This window comes from Sphaeramia orbicularis, chromosome 12 (genome assembly GCF_902148855.1).
Source record: "Sphaeramia orbicularis chromosome 12, fSphaOr1.1, whole genome shotgun sequence".
NCBI classification, from domain to species: Eukaryota; Metazoa; Chordata; class Actinopteri; order Kurtiformes; family Apogonidae; genus Sphaeramia; species Sphaeramia orbicularis.
In genome coordinates, this window is record NC_043968.1 from 73,695,718 (window position 1) to 73,718,909 (window position 23,192).

At 39.5% G+C, this 23,192-nt stretch overlaps 1 protein-coding gene and 1 long non-coding RNA gene across 5 annotated transcripts in view; both read left to right on the plus strand.

The window, feature by feature from the left end:
* The window catches only part of ctif (CBP80/20-dependent translation initiation factor), an 88,154-nt gene extending 73,472 nt beyond the window's left edge, over positions 1 to 14,682 (plus strand). For all 4 annotated transcript variants that reach the window (XM_030151024.1, XM_030151026.1, XM_030151023.1 and 1 more), the window contains 2 exons: positions 8,605 to 8,658; positions 14,178 to 14,682. In XM_030151024.1, the coding sequence (XP_030006884.1) occupies positions 8,605 to 8,658; positions 14,178 to 14,399 (276 nt within the window). In that variant the 3' untranslated portion in view covers positions 14,400 to 14,682. The remainder of the gene's footprint in view (positions 1 to 8,604; positions 8,659 to 14,177) is intronic.
* A 1,128-nt stretch (positions 14,683 to 15,810) lies between these two features.
* Positions 15,811 to 19,757, plus strand: LOC115430803 (uncharacterized). Its single transcript, XR_003936986.1, has 2 exons — positions 15,811 to 16,412; positions 17,086 to 19,757. It is a non-coding gene; the product is annotated as an uncharacterized LOC115430803 (long non-coding RNA).
* Positions 19,758 to 23,192: the final 3,435 nt, after the last annotated feature.

A 23,192-nucleotide genomic window follows, 5' to 3' on the forward strand; every position in this document is an offset into this window, starting at 1 on the left:
TATTAGAACCTTGGTTCCCTCTGGTAATGACCGATCGCTAATATTGGGTTTCTCTAATGGTGTGACTGGCTTCAAGGTCAAATAACGCCTCAAAAAAATGAAGAAAAAAAAGGAAAAAAAATGTCAGTTGCCTATATATTTAGCAGTAGTTCAGTGGCAGTTGCTTAATTACTGAAGTTTGCTGTTAACGGATTCTGATTTATTGATTTATTCATGAACATTTTAGATGTTTGATTTAACTCTTCAGCTAGTCTTAATTAATGTCTTGTGTGTGACGATGTCAGCTGATTAATTACTGATTAGTTAGACTTTAACAATCCAATATATAGAAACATTTTCTTCAAGCTAATCTTAAACGGCCAACAGCCTTCCCTTATTTCCATTTGAATGAACTGTAAAAAACTGCTGAAGATAGTATGGATGGTAAAATATTTGTACGTAGTGCATATTCTTCATTTATTATTAGCACAGGAGCCAAGAAGTGAATTTGTTTTTTTTTTTTGTTTTTTTTTGCTGGTTTATCAGGCTTGTTACAGTTTCAACATGTTCTTGTGGTGTCAACGTTTGTTTGAACATTTTACAGTCAGAGATGAACAACATTCACATCATACCGTTTTAATCATCCCACTTGGGCGAAAGAAATTAATTTTTACCCCGACTCTATTGGGGGTAAAGTGTAATACACAGAACAAGAAGGCGTTAATTACTTATTTGCACAGGCAAGATCTAAAAGCGGATCTTTGCTTTAATACAACACCTTAATAAAAAAACAAAACAAAACAAAAAAAAAAAAAACTCCATAAATACAAGAGCGCTGTCTTTGTTGACGAGAACACATCCTGCACGCCAGGAGAGTGTTGCAAACCAAACGGGCGGGTAGCGGCACACCTTAATTTGCAGCTAAAACCATGTAATCGAAGAGAATGACCCACATGTGGCCCACAGAAGCCGTCATCGGGTTATTGGTTTGCAGTTGCACCCTGGCAGCAGCAGCATGCACATCCACCGTATCTATCTGTGACATCAGAGACTATTTATATCATCGCCTCGGTAGCTTCTCTATCAAATTCACTGTGAGCCCCTATGAGTGACTCCTCAAGTATAATTTAAAACGGATCCTGAAAGGGTTTTGTAGTTGCGTTGTAAATAGAGATGCACCAATAGCAGAATTTTTTAGCTAATACCAATACCAATGTTTGAAATGACATTTTGGCCAATAGCTGATACCAGTACCAACGTTGTTTTCTGTTTCTTTATTTTGATTTTGTAGCTTTTATCAGGTTTATTTGTTACTTTCTTTTTTTTTTTTTTTTTTTTTTATATATATCGGCTAAAATTTACTTAGGGGGTCAAATGAGTGTCCATTTTTGTCGAAAAAAAAAGTTGTCATAAATGCATAGAACTGTGTTGAAATAATGCTAATACATTCGTGCACAGACTACTGCTATTATTTGACAGTGGAAGCTATATTTTCAGAAATATTGGATTTTGAATAGCACGTGTATGTGAAAACTTTTGCTGGTGGACGGACGTGACATTACCCATGATGATCTGGTCAGTACCAGTACTTTATTAGGAATAAACTTATAGACTTACTATTGCTAATTCTCCTCTTATTCATAAATGTTAATATTGTGGATCTAAAACAGTAACAGCTGACACAAAAACACAAAATGTGGCAGTGGACAGATGTGACATGGTTGTTACGGATCCCATCATACTGATGCTCGGCAGCCATGTCACCGTTTCCACAAATGATCCCTGTGCAAAAACTAGGATCAGAATTATTTATTGTATAGTTTATCATCATACTAAAGAGTAAATAACAATATAGAGTTGTTATTTCTTTATAAAAATGCTTATTATTAGAAAACTGTTGATTTAAAAAGTGACGTGTGACATTCTTAATGTATGTATTGGCGTAACATAAGCAGGATGGATCAGCACCATACTCCATATTGCAACCTGTAAAAATAAAACGTGATATGTAGTATATACTCTTGTAAGAAAAACTGAGGAATCTAAAAGAATAGAATATTTGTTTTTCAGGTAAATTCAGTTCAAATATAACTTGGCCATTTGTGACATGAAAATATAGCATTAATTGTGATGAAATTGGGCATTTTGACCTGAAAACATAGTTCATATGACCATCAGCATGTTACAACAGAACTGATAGCCTGTAAATTTGCATAACTTGCATTTACCAACACAAAGTTCCTTTGGGGATTCACTCATATTGATTTCTTATGCACAAAGACATAAGTAAGACCTCTAAGCAAATTTTAGCCGATATATACATATAATCTTTTTATTAGGACACATTTTCAGTACACATACCCTCTTAGCACAGGTATAAGCATATGTCCAATTTTCCACTTTTCCAAAAAAACAGCAAACAGCTTAAAACTTAAACTAAAAAAAAAAAAAAGGAGAAAAGTAGTACCCCCCACCCCCCATCAGTTACTCTCTTGAGGTCTGTCAGTCCTTCATTACATTATCTTTGAATGAACACAGATGTAAACATACACATTCTTCATGTTAAGACAGTACATTTGTGTTTGTGTATAGAATGGTAAAGTTTAAGCAGAAAACCATGATGACTTAGAGGTTTTTCTTATAGATACGAGTCACTCTCGTTTGATGCGCTGCTTCATTCAGTACGACACGGGATCACAGCTGTCTGAGGTTTCATAGCTTCATACGCTCTAGGTCAAAAAGCTTGAATGAATGAATAAATCAATGATAAATGTAAGTCATGTAGATTCCCAAGGTTTCTCATTATAGTATGTGGCGCTTTGTTTCTTCATGATGTAACCGGCTTAACTCGTACAGAGACGCTGAATGTGTTAACCGGCCTCACAGAAGCTGCCGGGAATACATATGAATGCAGTAGTTCCTTTAAAGTCGACTGTATGGGAGCTTTATGGTGTGATGTAGGAGCAACCGAAGAGAGGTCTCCCATTGGAAAATAGGGTGAGAGGGAAAAAAAAAAGCAGCGCAATGGACACGAGAACTGACGATAGATGAGTATAGATTAGACAGTTTTAAACATATTGAGCTAAACTTCACCCGGCGCTCCCCAGAGAACTCATTACGAGCTAATCCCCCGCTTGTCGCACAGCTCTGTTCTGTGGGAAAACACGGAGAACTTGAGGGACGAGACTTCCCACATCAAACAGCCCGACTGTCACCACACCCCACCCAGGGCATACTGAGGAGCTGACGTGAGCCGAGCCTGAATGATAGGTGGAATACCATTAGGCTTACAGCGTGGAAATTTCAAGTCTGGTGTTAACACAGTGGTTTCCATGAGTGCGTCTGTCTTCAAAGTGCGCATTTACTGTTTTTTAGTGCGTCTGTGAATGAAGTAACACAAGTGTCAAAATGAAACAGTGTCTGGGCTGTACGGTACCGTTTGTGGTGGACTGTGTGAAAGCACCTCCATATCACGCCAAGTTACTCAGTTCTATAATATTTAAATGAATCACACTCACATCACAAGTACTAGTGGAAATGAGTCTATATTTTCACACCAGAAATAGCACTCGTTTCAGGGTTTTCCTTAGAATTATAACCACACAGACAGTTTATTAATGGAGAATCAATGCAGAGGTGGTTGCAGTTAGTCCACAGCAGACTTCTGTATTGTACATTTATTTTTAGTATTCGCTCTAGCTTTTCCGAGTTTTTTCATATCGTTAGTCTCATAGCTTAATTGCCTAAGTCAGGGGTGTCAAACTCATTTTAGTTCAGGGGCCACATCCAGCCTACTATGATATAAAGTGGGCCGGACCGGTAAAATAATATAAATAATAGGTTAAGAGCTTTTGAGTGAAAAAAGTAAATTCCGTAATGAAAACGTTTACATCTACGAATTGTACTTGAACATAACATGAACAAATATGAACAGCCTGAAAATTCTTTAGTAAAATAAGCGCAATGTTAACAATATTACGCCTTAGTTTATCATTTATACATGTGAATCACAACTTAGAGATCACAGTGGATCTACAAATACATAAAACATTAAATAACAGGACAAATATTATTAAAATTCCACACACTTCTCTTAAGACATTTCAAATATTCACATTTTTTGTTAAAGGCTAGACTTTAAATGTAAACATTTTTGTGTAATTTTACTTTTTTACACTTAAACAAAGAGACAAATTTACAGTTCCTATTATTTATAGGTTATTGTACTAGTATTTTACTGGTCTGATCCACTTTCGACTGAGATGACCTAAAATTATTTTAACATCCTTGATTGTTAATATCTTCAGTGTAATTTTTGCATTTTACAAATTCATTCCAGGGGCCGGATTGAACCCTTTGGCAGGCCGAATTTGGCCCCCGGGCCACATGTTTGACACCTATGGCCTAAGTCATATTTTTTTCAGGTCATAGCCAGTTAGAGCTGCACAATATATCATTTAAGCATCATCATCGCAGTGTACATGTGTAGGGGGCAAATGAACTCCACGTGTTCTCATCTAATTTCATCCTGGGTTCCTGACACACACTGCACACAGCAATCCACCAATCACAGTCTTTCTTTATCAGTTCGCCGAAGCAGACCACGCCCCTACACATGGAGTGAGTTGCTGGTAACAACATTGAAAAATGAACAACAAACAAGAGAAAATCACTGAAAACCAAGACTTGGTGTCAGTTATCCAGAGTTATTCCGGCTACAAGAGGGATGATATTAAAACATGTGTTCTGTGTCAACAGTGTCTTGCACCTGTCCCCACAACTAATTTGTTTGACTATTTACGTCGGCACCACACAGCTATTATATCCTCCTGAGTAGTTTTTCATATCGCAATATATATCGTAGGGTTAAAGAAAATCACAATGCCAGTTTTTTCCAATATCGTGCAGCCCTATAGCTAATGATGCAAAATGAAACAGTGGTGTTAGGAGGGTAAAGTTACACAGATGTCACAATTTGGCCAAAAAATATGACTTGGGCAATTATGCTGTGAGTGTGAGGCTAAGGAAATGGTAAAATAATTCAACATGACGACAGCAGTCCTAAGTGCTAAAAACCTAGGAAAAAGCCTGATCTGTGTTTATATCCACTTACATCAGCAAATTATTTTAATGTCAGGATTGCGTTAATCGTCATGTATCGTTTTCAATATGCAAGGAATTTCTTTTGGTAAGATACAGTAGCAGACACAAGAAACGCACTATCGATAGAAGTAATGGAAAAACAAATATTCTAAATCAAAATCACATGAAGACCTAAGCATAGTGAAATTATATACAGGACAGAACATGGGAGGATAGAAGAGAATACAATGCACTAATTATAGTATTGGTACCGATCTGATACTGACCCAGCAGATGGAACAGGTATCAGTGACCAGAGGTGGAAAATAACCAAGTATCAATACTGTCTACCTGTATAACATCTGTACTTTACTTAAGTGTTTTTTTTTTTCCAGCAACTTTTTACTTTCACTCCACACATTTTCACTTACCACCAATATCTGTATTTTCTGTACTATCAGTTGTGATGCATTTTCAGTAGGTTTTTTCAAAAATATATATTTATTTTTGCGTCACTGCACACCTTCAACCTGAATGGACTGAATGATAACACATTCAAACGTTGCCCCCATGGTGTGTAGAGTGAAAAGGTGCCGTTTGTTTACTGAGATATGAATGGATGATATTAGGTGCAGTAGCTTTGCACAGAAATGGTATAAATATAGGACTACTTTGAGAACATTTTAGCGGTACTAGTGTTGTACATTTTTTAAGTTGTCAGTAGTTCTACTTCACCAGTCGACCTAGTGCAGTTCTTTTATTTATGTGATCAGTGGCCTGTAGACCTGTACGTGTTTCTAAACGGAGGCTATAGCGTAAAAGAAAGTGTGAAAGTCATCAAGTGTGCAGCAGACAAAGTACTCCTTGTCAGTCCTTGTACCTTACTAACATTGTCCTCTGTTGTCTACTTGGTGACTTAGTAATCAGAAATAGTCGTTTTATTCCACCAGCACATTGAACAAGTCGCTCGCTTGGAATTGGCCATAGTCAGAGCAGCAGCTGTGAGGAGAGAAGAAGTCAAGGAAGCTTGTTAATTGTGCTGGAAAATTCAAAAGGACAGTCCACAAACCTGCTGCTGTCAGTGTAACACTGGTTTATGGTTGGGTTTGACCCAGGGTTGTAAAATATAAGTTATTTTCATAAATCCTTATGAAAATAACTCTTATGTGTAGGTGTATAGTTATCACTTTAAGACGAAACACAAGTTCAGGTACATCCACTAATGATCCATTCATGCAGTTTTCTCACTAGTAGTTATGGAATAAATATAACCACCTCATCCTTGAGTCCAAGTAAACGTTTGTGCCAAATTAGAGACAGAACGTGGTGAAATATGCCTATGACCTATGAAAGGTGCAGTCCTCTGAGCAGTTTCACTGTATACTAGATGTTTCTTTTCTAATTTTACTACAAACCAAGTCTTTCTTGGCTCATGAAATTATACTTTGAATTCACATACATCATATGTGTGTAAATACTGACACTATTCAAATGTCTCCCTCCATTGACCACCCTTCATATTTTTTCCAAAGTCAGGTCTCATAGGACACAGCGGAGGAGACAAGACTTCAGCTCCCTCTAAGAAAGGACAGACACAGGGTGGCAGTGACCGTAACCTTTAACATTTGGTCACCAGAATCCTTTCAGATCCTCCGCGAGTCTGAGTGAAAATTGTTCACTTTTGATTTTCTGTCAGACTGCCCCTGTTGTGCAGTAAATGTAATTGGGACTAAGTGGCTGACAGACACAACCTCTAACAGAGAAACCCATGGACACGTCTAAATATGGATCTGCAGATTTCTATCTCTGTATGGATTTTACAGTTAGTCATGTTTGATCTGCTTTATCCACTGGGGCAGCTGTGTTATTGGACAGGGTTGGGGGTTCAAATCTCACTCTGTCCCACTCTGCCATGTGCCATCCTTGGGCTGAACACTTCACCCACCTTACCTCCAGTGTCACTCACACTGGTGTATGAATGTTGGATGGTGGTCAGAGGGTTTGGTGTGGAGTGGATCAGTCTGCCCCAGAGCAGCTGTGGATACAGATGTACTTTACCACCACCAGTGTGTGAATAAATACTGGACCAAAAATGTAAAGTGCCTTGGATGCCTTGAAAAGCTCTAGAAATCCAATCCATTATTATTACAGTTTAGAGAATGAGCCCAGTTTCCTCCATACACTGATAGAGATTGTACTCACTATGAGCTGATACACAGAACTGCAGAAGTCTGATTGGTTCACCTATAATTTTGACAAAACCACGGTCTTATGCCACGTTTCCACTATGTGGAACCAGCTCGACTCAGCTCGACTCGGTATTCCTGGAGACCGTTTCCATTACAGGACACTACTGACTTTACAGTACCTGGACGTCATAGCGATGCAGCGCGTTATTTACGTGTCGTCTGCTCAGAGAGTTGCTGAAAACTCACTCGTTGCGTGTTGTCTCATCTGAATTTTTAGGTCGGCCACCAAAGACTGAATCTCCTCGACCGACCATGGTGTAGTTTTGGGCTGTTATCATGTGGATTAATGTACCGCTACATTTACTGTCAACTTCCGCATCTGTTTTTTGTAAAACAGCGGGTCACAGAGACAACTGTCTGACCAATCAGCGGTCCGCAGTGTTATACGTCACGGTTTAGTATCGCTTGGAACCTCAGCAGAGGTGATACCAAAAAACTAGTACCGGGTACCAGATTGCAGGTCCTTTTTCATAATGGAAACACAAAAAAGGCTGAGTCGAGTTGAGCCAGTACCACGCAGTGGAAACGCGGCAATAGCTCTTAATTGTGTATTTGCTGTTGGTTTTGCTCATGCTGCCGTTTGATGCTTACAGTTGGATATATCGTGCCTTTAGGTTCCTTCCTTTGACTTAATCAAAGCCACACCTGAAGACCACACCAGTCACAGAACTGGAGGAGGAGTATTCACCATTCTCCATCCCTGCATTGTTTCAGAGTGCTAGTTGTATGCCCATCTGTCCACAGGGCCAGCATCCAGGGGAAAAGCCAGCTAGCATGTTTATCAACTCGCCTCTTTGTTTTTGGCATTGGTGCGTGCGTGTGTGTGTGTGTGTGTTTGTGTGTGCGTGTGCGTGTGTGTGTGTGTGTGTGTGTGTGTGTGTGTGTGTGCGCGTGTGTGTGCAGATATACAGCGTCCAGAAAGCAAGCTTCATGTTTGATGACTGGTTTGTTTGGCCAGCTCAAAGCCTCGTCTGTTGTCTTCCAAGATTTAAAATGTTAATATCTGAAATATTTACATTGGGGATTAGCCATTTCTTTCCTTTTTTTTGCCGTATGTACTGATAAATACACACAATGTCACAAACACTTGCATTTGCTTAATCTCCACACGTGGCCTTAATCCAAATATACATCCTTTGCATTTCTATACGTGCCAGCCTTGTCGGGTTTGCGCTCACACACACTGTGCTTCTGAACCCCTTGATGTCTCTGCGTCTGTATTTCTGTTGATTAATTTTTTGCAGATGTCTCTCTTCTCGGCGTCTCACTGTGTATGTGTTTGTGTCTCTTTCAGCTGTTAGAGTCCACAGATGTTAAAGAAGATGCAGTCCTGTGCTGTTCAATGGAGGTATGGACCACACATGCACTGATGCCCATGACTGTTTATTTCTTTGGGAGGAACAATCTGATTTTAAATTCATGCAAGACACAGAGAACATAAACTATGAAAACTATATGCATTCAGTAGACATATACAAGCACTGCTACTGAAACCATAAAGCTCTTGTTTTATTTGGATTTACAGATGTAATCTCCAACATGTACTGCAGAAAATATGAATGTCCATAAGCATCACACACATAGTCTTATTTCTTAAGCAGTTGTACTTGCAGCTATGCCATGTTATCCCTTATAAATGTAAATAATACAGAAGGTCTGGTGAATTTAAATAAACAGTATGCCATCAGAATTTAGGTTTTCTACTTATGGCTGCATCCATCCTTTTATCTGTTCTCATAAAGCTCAGTTCAGACCAAACCATTATAGAACTCACTATAGCTCCCCTGTTACCACAAAGCTCTGGTAACTAACTCACTCCCTCTGTCCTCATTCATATTTTAAGACACTACAGATTCTGCACAGAAACAAAAAAAAAAAAAAAAGCCTGAAAGCCCAGCAGTAAAACCGGAAGAACAGACAGTTGTTGCTACGGAAACAACACACCATCTTACCTCGTTGAAGTGGCAGGTTTCTAAGACAACGCACACCTGCACTTTGCAAAGTAGTTGCAAGTTTTCAGCTTGTCTAGTCACAGATCTTTGGTGTAAAGTGGGCTGAAGACCACACCGCTCAAAGTAATCACCGTGATCTGGGAATGCAGGTGTGGTCGAACGGTCGCACAGGCTGTAAACAAACTGGAAAACATTAAGGGACATCAGTCTAATGACTCCTGATGGGGCTTTTATCAAATCATCCAGAGTGTGCAGAGGCTAATCACCAGTTTAACTCTGACCTGCTGTGCACCAGTCATGGCCGTTTGCAAAGTGGGAGCTAATCTGGCCGGACACGTGCCTCGACTCAAACCATACATGGTACTGCAACCACCAGAGCTCAGTCTGTACTGTGAGTGTTGTCATACAACACAACAGTTGTGCTCATTAGTTTACATACCTTAGCAGAAATTGTGATTCTTTGGCCATTTTTCAGAGAATATGAATGATAATACAAAAGCTTTTCTTTGACTCATGGCTAGTGGTTGGGTGAAGCCATTTATTATCAAACAAATGTGTTTGTTCTTTTTAAATCATACCGACAACAGAAACTATCCAAATGACCCTGATCTGAAGCTGACATACCCTAGTTCTTAAAGGCGTTTTCACACAGCGTACTCGAGTCTGTATCCGAGTACGCTGGACCCCAAAGTCCGCTTAATTTTATCCATGTGAATGCAACCGTTCCGTGCTCGAGTACCATACCTGAGTCCAGTTGAGAAGGTAGTCCTAGGTCCGGGATCCCTGTACTCCAGCACGGTACATTGCCATGTAAATGCAATCCGTGCCCAAGTCCGGGAGTGACCTAATCACCACTCCGACAACCGAAGTGGGTTATTCGACTCAACTACTGTAATGCCCTTCTTTATGGGATCCCCAAGAAACAGCTGCAAAAGCTTCAGTCCATTCACAGCAGTGCTGCCAGAATCCTCAAAGGGACCCATAAACAGGAACACATCACTCCCATTCTCCATAACCTCCACTGGCTACCAATCCCCTTCAGAATTAATTATAAGACCACCATCATCACCTTCAAGTGCTTCCATAATAATGCCCCCGACTACCTCAAGAACCTCCTCACCCCTCATTCCTCCACCCGTAGTCTCCGGCCCCACAGCACCAACCTCCTCCTCCCCCCCAGAACTAAACTTCGGACCATGGGTGACCAGGCCTTCTCCTCTGCTGCCCACGTATCTCGAACTCCCTCCCTGACCACCTCAGAGCTCCTCAGTCACTGGACTCCTTCAAAAAGGGGCTAAAAACATTCCTGTTTGGACAGGCTTTTTGTGGGCCACCATGATGCTCTGTTTTATTCGCCTAGTCTTTTATTCCTGATACAGTATTTTATTTTTTATTGGACTGTCTTCTCTCTGTAGCACTTTGAGATTCTGCTGAATGAAAAGTGCTTTATAAATGTGATTTTTTATTATTATTATTATTATTATTATTATTATTATTATTATTATTATTACTCACCACGAGACCATAGATGGTGCTCCTGTTGTCTCCTGAAAAATCCTCAAATCCACATGGCACTGGGTCACCTTACCAACCGAACTACTCTGTGATATATCAGGGACAACGAAGGTCGCTCTGCTTTTCTTTGCCTCAGACAGGCTAACAGATAGGTAAGGGTTTTCTTCTTCTGACTTCCGTGTTTGTAGGATAGCAACAGAATTCATTCCACACCGCCACCTACTGTTTCGGCCCTGTAACACTCATTCGTACTCGAGCACTGGCCACGGTTCGTGTATGTGAATGCAACATCTGCAGGAAAGGTGTGAATGTATCCAGGTACGGTACGGACTGAAGAACGCTGTGTGAAAACGCCCTAATCCTCTGCATTGGCCCCTTTAACATCAATGACAGCTTTGTGGTAGTTTGAGGCTAGGGGTATAAGAAAATATCGGTTGTGCAATATATCGCCATATTTCATTTCACAATTCTGTATCGATATTAAAAAGTACTGTATCGATGTTTTTAGGTATTTATTCAAATGCAGACATAGCGGAGGTTCATTTTTGTTTTTTGTTTTTCTTTTTTGTTTATATTTTGATTATTATTGTTTAACACTGTTTTATTAAATAATGGTTATTTGAAACATCCTAAAAGCACTTTTTACTTTCTGAAAGAGGCAGATGTTAGTTCCTTTGTTGGGATTGCACAAAAATAATGTTCTGATGTTAGTTATGAACTAATAGAAAATTAACATTTGAACAGGATCTTAAACTGCAATGTCTGTAAAACATAATTTAAGTTCTTACACAGGAACATTTTGTGATATAGCATTAGATCGTGTTGTGATCAAATAAAAATGTGTTTAGTATTTGTGCATATTTCTGGTGTAATTCAATTCTTCAAGAAAATAATGATTAAAAAAAAAAAGAAACAAACAACAAATTGCCTTTTTAACAGTATCATGATATATCGCGATATATCGTATTGTGATTTGTATCGTGTCGCCATATTCTTACCAATACACACCCCTATTTGAGGCACTTTATTTTCTCAGATGGTAAAGCTGCCCGTTCTTCTTGGCAAAACACCTTCTGTTCCTTTAAGATTTTGGCTTTTCTTGCATGAACTGTGTGTTTCAGACCTCCCCAAAGTGGCTCAATGATATTGAAGTCAGGAGGCTGAGATGGCCCCTTCTTCACCTTCACTTTTTTCTGCTGTAGCCAATGACAGGTCGACTTGACCTTGTGTTTTGGGTCATTGTCATGTTGGAATATCCGAGACAGTCCCATGTGCATTCTGTCAGGGTATGTAAACTTATGAGCACAACCGTATCTGTTAGAAACCAAGCTGAGGTCACAGAAGTCAAACCCAAGGTCGAATGAAACTTCTGGTGCTCTTCTACCACATGTTTTACCAGCTCAACTCAACTCACTTTTAGAACCTGGTCATTTTCCACTGCAGATGTATTTGTCCCTCGGTGCTGTTGGTCCAAATAGTGATGTCACTGTGTTGTTACTGTGGCATAACCTCATCTTAATAAGAACGTCAGAACCTCCTCATTTAATCACAGCGTCATTTTACTGTCTGCCATATAATCAGTGGAATAGGGTAAGAATTGAATATAATCTAAATATAATCGAGGCGACAAATGAGTGGAGTAGCTTTATCATTGGGTCATAATTCAGTCCAGGTCCACACAATGACGACTCAGTCATTATTCTCTGTCCAGTCAATAGTCTGCAGTGTTTTCATGTCACCTTCCTATTATTGTTGTATTTCATTTGGAAACTTTACAAAAAAAAAGTAGTATGTGCTAGAGTAGACTGTGTAAAAGGAATGTACATCGTAACTGTGACATCACCTGTTTGTTTTTGAGATGCTGTTTTGAAGCCTCAAGTTTGATATTTGGCCATTGCAAACTTTAAAAATATCCATAAATGAACAAAGCACTGGGGCTGTGGAAGAACAAGGGGTTTGTTTGTTTGTTTGTTTATTTCGAATTTGCATTAAAACCAAACAACAAAAGGATTATATAAAAGAAAGTCCAATATTCAAAAAGGAGCGGGATGAAGTTTAATTTATAATGTCCCGCCCCCTTACCCCATCCTTTGACCTACCCTAAATTTCTACACAAAACACAAAATTGCCATAGATATCCAGGATAGACTGTCCATTTTGCAGCAGCATTTCACATTAAAGTAAACTCTGTCCTTTTTGTAGCAGTAATAGTGCACATATCAAAAACAAAAGTAAATTATCCATTCTATAACAATAATACAAAAAAAGGAAACTGTCCATTTCTTAGCAGTAATATACTTATCAAAAATAAACTATATCCAATTCATAACAATTAAAAAAAACAAAAATATACTCTGTCCATTTCATGACAATAATAGCCATATAGAAAAACAAAACCTAGAAAAGCACTCGGAGAGCACAGACCACCTCTGCCAAGGCAGATCAGACCCCCCCATCACCACCAAAATTTAATCATTTGTTCCTTGTGCCAGTATCAACATTTCCTGAAAATTTCATCCAAATCCGTCCATGACTTTTTAAGTTATCTTGCTAACAGATAGATGAACAAAAAATCCGCCGCCCCCCCATCACCACAAAAACGTAATCATTTGTTCCTTGTGCCAGTATCATCATTTCCTGAAAATTACATAGAAATCTGTCCATAACTTGTTTTAGTTATCTTGCTAACAGACAAACAAACAGACAAACCCTGATGAAAACATAACCTCCTTGGCGGAGGTAATAATACATTAATAGATGGATGTGGAACAGACCAACATCACTCACAGTGGACAAACCCTTAACAGACCAGTACTGTTTTTAGTACCAGACTGTGAACATGTTTCTTTCTGTTAAGTTGGACAGTTTAACCTGGGGGGTCTTGTTATTGGACCCACCCTCAAGTGGCTAAGCAGCCAAAGAACTGGAACTTTTGGCACTTGTTTGTTAGCTTTAGCTTCATTTTTCCAGTCTTGGTGATTACCACTTGGATACTATCCACAACTTTTGCCTGATAGAAAAACGAAAAAGTGGAGTTGAGTCCAGCTTGAACCATGCTGTGGAAAAGTGCTAATAGACTGAATCACATTTCAAGTGGTGAAAGTTAACAGCGTCTAATGAAATTAAGACTGAGAGCTTAAAGACAGAATAGAGACAGGTGAGATATAGTTGGAAAAACTGTTTCCACATGCTCTCCTACATGGTCCTGACCCTTGTGGTTTTGATTAGACAGCAGCTCGCTCGCACACGGCTCCATACCCACAGGGTGTGTGAACCTCTGCCGTCTGACTGTATCCACGGTAACAAGGTGCCAGACGCTGTGTCTTGCTCTCTTGAAAAGGACACACATGCTCTCTTGCTCCTCATCTCTGACCTCCCGCCGCCGCTTTCCTCTTTTCAGCTCCAGAGCGCGGGGCGTCTCCTGGAAGAGCAGCTGCCGGAGATGATGACCGAGCTTCTAGCAGCGGTCAGGGACAAGATGCTGTGTCCGGCCGAGTCTCAGCTAACCCGATCTCTGCTCATGGAGGTCATCGAGCTGCACGCACATCGTTGGAGCCCCCTGGAGGCTCTGACCACCCAGTACTACAACCGTACCATCCAAAAGCTCACCACCACTGCCTAGGTGCCCGCCAACAGGGGGGAGAGGAGACAAGCCCCGGGACTGACGTCAATAAATCAATGAGGCTTTATTCGCTGACTGAATGTAGTGATGCAGTTTGATGACAAAAGATGACCACTAGCACAGAAACCAGCCAACATTTTATACACTCGACTGTAAAAGTCTACGTCCAACATGAGGTTTGTTGTTTTATTAAGGCTGTAATGAGCATACATTTACATTTTCGCAGTGTCTGTATCAAGATACGCCCAGGATATACAGGAAATATGTAAACAGAATTTAAAAATCTACTAAAAGATCCTACAATGTCCAGTATTTAGTGTGACCTTCACTTAACATTTCTTTACCTCTTTTGGGCAGAAAATATATCATTTACAGCAGCGCGTTATTGTTTTGGATCAGGTTTTATTTATCACATGTCAAATGTTTCTTATTGATTTCAGCTAAAATTTACTTAGGGGGTCAAATGAGTGGCCATTTTTGTCAAAAAAAAAAAAAAAGTTGTAAGAAATGCATAGAACTGTGTTGAAATAATGCTAATACATTTGTGCACAGACTACTGATATTATTTGACAGTGGAAGCTATATTTTCAGAAATATTGGATTTTCAATAGCACGTGTATGTGAAAACTTTTGCTGGTGGACGGACGTGACATTACCCATGATGATCTGGTCAGTACCAGTACTTTATTAGTAATAAACTTATAGACTTACTATTGCTAACTATCCTCTTATTCATAAATGTTAGTATTGTGGATCTAAAACAATAACAGCTGACACAAAAACACAAAATGTGGCAGTGGACGGATGTGACATGGTTGTTACAGATCCCATCATACTGATGCTCAGCAGCCATGTCACCGTTTCCACAAATGATCCCTGTGCAATAACTAGTATCAGAATTATTTATTGTATAGTTTATCATCATACTGAAGAGTAAATAACAATATAGAATTGTTATTTCTTTATAAAAATTCTTATTATTTGAAAATTGTTGATTTAAAAAGTGACATGTGACATTCTTAATGTATGTATTGGCGTAACATAAGCAGGATGGATCAGCACCATACTCCATATTGCAATCTGTAAAAATAAAACATGTGATATGTAGGATAGAATCTTGTAAGAAAAACTGGGGAATCTAAAAGAATAGAATATTTGTTTTTCAGGTAAATTTAGTTCAAATATAACTTGGCCATTTGTGACATGAAAATATAGCATTAATTGCGATGAATTTGGACATTTTTGAGCTGAAAACATAGTTCATATGACCATCAACATGTTGCAACAGAACTGAAATCCTGTAAATTTGCATAACTTGCATTTACCAACACAAAGTTCCTTTGGGGATTCACTTATATTGATTTCTTATGCACAAAGACATAAATAAGACCTCTAAGCAAATTTAAGCCGATTTAGATTCTTTGTCTAAATACTGGCTTGTACCTGTAGTACATTTAGTTGCATGTGCTCACGATGTTCCCTATATGTTCCTGTTTAATATTAAAGGCAGAATATGTAGGTTCAGACAGTGATGATTCTTGTCAATGCATGGCGGTATAGTGTATTTTCACTCTGTTGCGTTGAGGATGTGTCTGGTCTGTGTGCATCACGCAAAGAATAATATCAAGCAATACATCTCTGCATTTGCAGAGTTATCAGAAAACGATGTTTTATGGCTCTATTTCGTAGCTTTTTTCCTCTCACTACTGTTTCATGCTACTGCTTGAAAAAAAACAAAACAGAAATGTAGCTTATTTTACCTTTTTAATAAACGGAAAGACAGGAATAAACAAATGGTTAGAAACATCTGACATGTGTTGAATGAAACCTGGTCTAAAACATCAGAAGATGAATGCCATAAATCTCATATTGTCTGAAAAAAAGTGTTCAAGACATGTTAAGTGCAAAGGGAGGTCACACTAAATACGACCACTTTAGTGTTTTTACACTGAAACGTTTGTTTTCTCCTGTTGTACATACTTCATATATATCCAGATTGGGTCTAAATCACAGGTGTCAAACATGCGGCCCAGGGGCCAATTCCAGCCCACCAAAGTTTCCAGTCTGGCCCGTGGAACGAATTTGTGGAAAACTGCAAAAATTACACTGAAGATATTAACAATCAGTGGTGTCAAAATCATTTTAATTCAGGTTCCACATACAGACACATACAATCCAATTAGATTTCAAGTGGGTCAGAACCAGTAAAATATTATCATTATAACCTATAGATGATGACAACCCCCAATTTCCTCTTTGTTTTTTGGTGTAAAAAAGTAAAATTACATGAAAATGTTTACATTATCAAACTATACATTTACAAAAAATGTGAATAACCTGAACAAATATGAACAAACGGAAATGTCTTAAGAAAAGTAAATGCAATTTTACCAATATTCTACTTGTTACTAAATGTTTTGTGTGATTGTAATGCACATGTGTAAATGATAAACTGATAAACCCAGGCATAATCCTGTTAAAATTGCACTTGTTTTTCTTAAGACAATTCAAGTTGTTCATGTTATTCAGATTTTTAAGGAAACTTTGTAGATGTAAACCTGATCATAATAGAATTTTCCTTTTTTCACTGTTGTTATTTTACTGGTCCGGCCCACTGGAGATCAAACTGGACTGAATGTGGCCCCTGAACCAAAATGAGTTTGACACCCCTGGTGTAAATACAGAGAGCTCATTACAACCCTGCAAAAACACTAAAGCTGAAGGTGGCCTCAGACTTTTGCCCAGTCCTGTAAACCACAGCCACACCACACAAGAAGACAACACTACAGACACTGTACTGTACAATACAAGGTTAACACGGTTTTGAGGAAACGCTAACTGCTAGGTGTCCGGTAGGGGCGTGCTCAGCCTCAGTTGGACGCTGTTGTGGCCGCAGAGAGAACAGACAAGAGAGGGGTCACGGAGGGGGGGTGGGGGGGCAGCAGCCTGTCCGTAGGGAATAGAGAGATCCTTTCCCGAAGATGAATGGAGGTAGAGGGGAGTCAGGGGAGTCCGTGTCAGACTCTTCATTGTGTTCATTTGTACCCCCCGCCCCCCACCTCCCCACATGTGTCTTTCTGCTCCCCCATCCCCTGTCCGTCTCCTCCCCCATCCCCTGTCTCTCCTATCAGCCCCTGGGGCCTTTGGCTGATAAAAGAGACAGGGTGAGGTGAAGGAGGAGGGGGATGGGGAGGGGGGGCAGGGGGAGTAGACCCGGTGCTGTCTGTCTGGGCCGTCTGCCCCACCAGGGCCAGGGCCCAGGTCAAAGGGCCTCCTCGCTGTGGGGCCGCGCTCTGCCCCCTCCCCTCCTTTGTCCGCCCCCCTCCTGTCCCTCCCCCTACCTCAGCAGGAAGCCCCCTCCCCCTTTCTGCAGGGATGAGACAGCGGGCCTGCTGGGCCGGGCTGGGCTGAGGATAAAGATCAGGCTGGCTGCAGCGGAGCGGCAGATGGCTGCCTGAGCCCTTATGAGACGACACACTCCCAACACACACCCCCTGGCACCCCAAACCCCCAACTCCCCCGAGCAAGGCCTGGTGTTACCAACGGAGGCAGGAGGAATATTGTGGAGGGGGGGGGGCAGCATTAGAAAAGCATTAAACAGACAGTGCTGGGATAATTGTGGAGTTTTTCCGGTACAGGGGAATGTCTCTTCTCTTCTGTACAGCCGTGCATGTCCACGCTTCGTTAACCACGTCGATATTTTTTTAAGAATCATTTATTATTTTTATGACTGTTGTTTTGTTTTTATGATAAAACGTACAAGATATTCTAGCGGTAGGCCTTATTGCACAGGTTTGATTTGTTTTTGCACTGTTTTGGGGATGATTTACTTTAAAGAAAAAAAAAAATCTCCAGAAAAGCAAATTTTGGAATCAGTGCTCATGGATTTATCTGAAGAGTCTGTAGTGAGAGACGTGAGGCGGGTGTAGTGAGCGGTGGGTTTTAGACTGTTTTAATGGACTAGTGGCCTTGTCAGCTATCCATTTTTAGCTTTCTTGAATATTAGGCCTGCGGGGCCTGTAGAGGGCATGCCGAGGACTTAAACGGTTGGATTTTAAAAACATCTTTGACACAGAAAAATACAGCGACGACAAAAAAAAAAAAAAAAAAAAAAGAGCATGGCACAGAGACTCTGTTCTCGTACTCGAGCCATTCTTTGCAGTGGACATTTTGCAAGTGTTTAATATCAACTGTATTTGATCTTGTTTTGTTTTTGAGACAAACTGAATTATTATTATTAATATTATTATTATCCTGTGTATCTGAAGACGTCAATGATGAATAGAACAAAAACTTATTGTATGACCTCATTAGCTAGTCATATGTGACCCGTATTCCAGCTAACGTGTACTATGATATTGACGTACCAAGCCAATCATGTACCATTTGTAAATGGGCTCTATATACATATATATAACCCAGCATTCAGTATATTCACAAGTATTTAATACGTGAAATAGAGCTGACGGAGGGACGTTAGTGCAAACAGAGGTGAAACATTGGAAAACTGTGGTGGTTTGGGTAGAAGTTGGCCTTCCCATGCATTTCTGTCAGGAATCACTGCATTTGCTTGGGAGTAGACACACACACACACACACACACACACACACATATATACATGCACATATGCACACGCAGACACACTTAGTTTCCCATTGAATTTCTGTGGGCAGTTTTAAGTGTTTTTTTTTAATTATATTTTCTCTGTCTTGCATCAAGAATTGAGAAGCTGTGTGGTAGAAACACACCCCAGAAGATTAGTTAGAGAAGGGTGATTTGACTCTCAAATGTTTTTTGGAGGTGCAGGTCCTAATCGTCTGTGTGTCCGCTCAAGGAATTATTTTTGTTTTATTGTTTCATGTCTTATTTTATTTCTAGGTTTCTATTTAAATTATGTTTAACTCATTTATATATGAATATTTTTTTTCCTTCTGATGGGTTCTTCTTTAGACATCTAAAACAGTGGTGATACCTAGCTTGCTGGCAAGTGTGTAAGTGTGGTATTAACATGTGAATAGGAAAAAAAAAAAAAAACAGCCCATCGGTCAGTTTGCATTATGCAAAGAGCGGCTCGCTCTCACAGCAGATGGGGGCAGATGGGGATCACCCCCCCCCCCCCCCCGTCTGTGGCGCTGGAGCCTTCCCACCCCACGTGCCCTTAGACCCTTCTGCTCGGGTCACATGACTCACTCGACGATTGAATGAGACGCACCTTCATTTGCATATTCTCATGAATATTTTTTTTTGGGGGGGGGGGGGGTAAGTGCACACAGACAGGCTGTAAAATCGCAATAGTGGGTCATCTGTGAGCTCTTGTTTGTTTTGTTTTTCTAAGTGACTGAAAAATAAACTAACAGGAAAAAAAAGACATGACGGAACGAATCGGTGTGTTTTCTGTCTGTTCACTTATCAACATGGTCACGTGGGTGGGGGGGCTGACTGGGGGGGGGCCTTCACTGTGAAGTCAGCATGATACCTCTAGGATATTCACATATCACAAAGGAAACACAATGTTGCACACTCTGTATTTTCCCCACATTGTTTCCTGTGCTATTACCAGACAGACTGCGTAACTAATGCTGACACCACAGTGGGTCATTATCCTGACAGTCATACGTGTGCGCAGTCAAACAACTCATTTACATGGACTTCGCCTTTGCATCGTCACACATGAAACACACCACACTTCAGAATCTTAATTACCGTGCGTGTGCTGCTGCGTCCTTGGACAGTGGTTTGTCTTCAACACATGCCTCCGGCGCCCTGACTGTGGGGATCACATCAGGGGCCCTGGGTACCGGGGTTACCTCCATACTCAGACCCCCCTATCCCTACAAACTATAACATGTCTTTTAACATCCCACAACATCAGGGGCGTCAAACTTATTTTCTTTCAGGTTCCACATTCAGCGCAATTTGTTGGTTTGTTTGTTGGTTTGTTCATTTTTTTTTTTTTATTTAAAACCAAAAACAACAAGGAATGACTAAGAAAAAACTAGAAAAGCACTCGGAGAGCACAGACCTCCACCAAGGGCAGATCAGTGCCCCTCCCCCAATCACCACCAAATTTTAATCATTTGTTCCTTGTGCCAGTATCAGCATTCCCTGAGATTTTCATCCAAATCCGTCCATAACTTTTTGAGTTATCTTGCACACAGACAGACAAACAGACAGACAAACCAACGCCAGCAAAAACATAACCTCCTTGGTGGAGGTAAAAAACATTTGAAAAGGAGCAGGATGAAGTTCAGCTTCTATACTCCCGCCCCCTTACCTCATCTTTTTCCACTGGACACAAAGTCTCTTGCCAGCTCCCCAAAATAACTCCAAAATATTGCACATATCAAAATAAACTCTATCCACGCCTACGTTGTATATCATAGTTCATTATTCATAATCATATAATACACATTATATACATTGTGTAATGATAATGATGTAAAATAATACATTATATATTAATACATTATACAATGTATGGCCCACAATGACCTCCAGTGGGTCAGACCAGTAAAATAATAAGATAATAGTCTATAACTAATGACAAAAGTAAAGTTTCTCTCTTTATTTTCGTGCAAAAAAAACCAAATTATGAATATAATTAGAATTACAAACTATCCAAACACAAAAGATGTGAACAAGTGGTGCCCCTCACAAGTATTCCACCCATTATAAGTAAATGAAAAGATTTTTATAAATCAAAAAAATTTTACCTACCTTTCTCAAAATGTAATGACATGTATTCTGAGTCACTGGCAATCTAGAAAATGAATTTAGTATGAATTGGACCAATAGTTTTGCTGCTAACGTGTTAACAAACTAGAAGCACTCGGAGAGCGCAGACCTCCACCAAGGGCAGATCAGTGCCCCCCCCCCCCCTCGATCTCTACCAAAATTTAATCATTTGTTCCTTGTGCCAGTATCAACATCTCCTGAAATTTTCATCCAAATCCGTTCATAACTTTTTGAGTTATCTTGCACACAGACAGACAAACAGACAAACCAATGCCAGCAAAAACATAACCTCCTTGGTGGAGGGAACAAACCGAACCAAAAACAATACCCTTTGCCTCCCCTTTAGGGGACGGCGTAATGACCTGAAAAAAGTGAAATTTCTCAAGACAAATAAGTGCAATTTTAACAATATTATGCCTCACCTTATCATTTGTGCATGTGCATTACAGATCGGATCTACAAAGGCACCAAATATTCAGTTACAGGCAGAATCTTACTAAAATTGCACTTAATTTTCCTTAGACATTTCAGGTTGTTCATATTTGTTCAGATTATTCAGTCTTTATTGTTAAAGGATAGTTTGTAAATGTCAACATTTTCATAGTTTGTTATTTTTTGCACTAAAACAGGAGAAAAATTTGGAGTTGTCATTATTTATAGGCATCATGTAATATTTTTTCCACATTAAACCAAAACAAAGAAACCTCACTATTTATTATAGTTATTATATTATTTTACTACAGTTCACTTTGGTCTGTGTGTGAAACCTGAAATCAAATGAGTTCAAAACCCTTGACTGTTAATATCTTCAGTGTAATTTTTGCATTTCATAAATTCATCCCAAGGGCCGGATTGGAACATTTGGCGGGCCGGTTTTGGCCCACGGGCCACATATTTGACCCCCCCTCCTCAACATCAGTCTCTGAGGTGAACACTTACATTTGAAAGTGCAACTTGAATCAGTTTTCAGAAGTGCAGATTTGTCGTGACTTTAAATCTTCTTTACAATAATCATGATGTGTCTAGGGATGTAACGAAATGAAAATTTCATATCACGGTTATTGTGCCCAAAATGATCACGGTTATTATTATTATCACGGTATTGTTGAAATTGTGCTCAAAATGTTCAGAAAGTACTAATACACACACTGAAATAATTTAACCAAGTTGTATTTTGAAAAATAAATAAATAATTGGCACAATGTACCTTCTGTTGCAGAAACATTCAAGTATTAACCCTTAGTGGTCTGAGCCTATTTTGGCTGTTTTTCAGTACTTTTGATTTTGCCTTTATATACGATTGAAACAAATGTTTACTATACTCATGTTTGGGATCTTTTTTTTTTCAGCACAACCTCATCAATCTCAACTGTCATTATTTGTTTCACTTTAACAAACTATATCAACACAAAAGGCCAGAAATCACAGAAAAAAAAAAAATCCGATTAGAAAAATGTATATACTTTATTGCATAAATAACACAAAGATGCTTAATGAACCTTTCAAAGACTTTAAAGTGAATATTAGTTCCAAATATTAGGTATAGAAAATTGAAACTGTAATAAATTTAAACTATACTCAAATATTTGACATAAAATCATAGCTTTACATTTTTAGGGTTTTTTCCTCTAAAAGTGCGGTAATCAAACACGGTTATCATGATATTTAGAATTTAAATGGTAATACTAACCGTCTGCCATTTTACCATGGTTTATCGTTATACTGGTAATTGTTACATCCCTGGATGCGTCTTTGAATCGGTGCATTCAGAGCGATCCAAGCAGAAACAACAGAGAGGACATTGTACGATAACGGAACGAGGCAGCGTTGAGAAGCAAAAGATAACAATCCAAGTAAATAAATATTGGAGGAGATGAAGCAAGGAAACGAACAGATATATATAGAAATATCTGCGAGACAGTATGGGCGTCTGTTGAAGAATGAACGTCAACATTGTAGAAGAAACTCAGAGCTAGCCATGGCTGACAATTAGCATCATGGTTAATTTAGCTCTGTGCAGAATAAAACATACACTTGAACAGGCGCATCAGCCCTGGG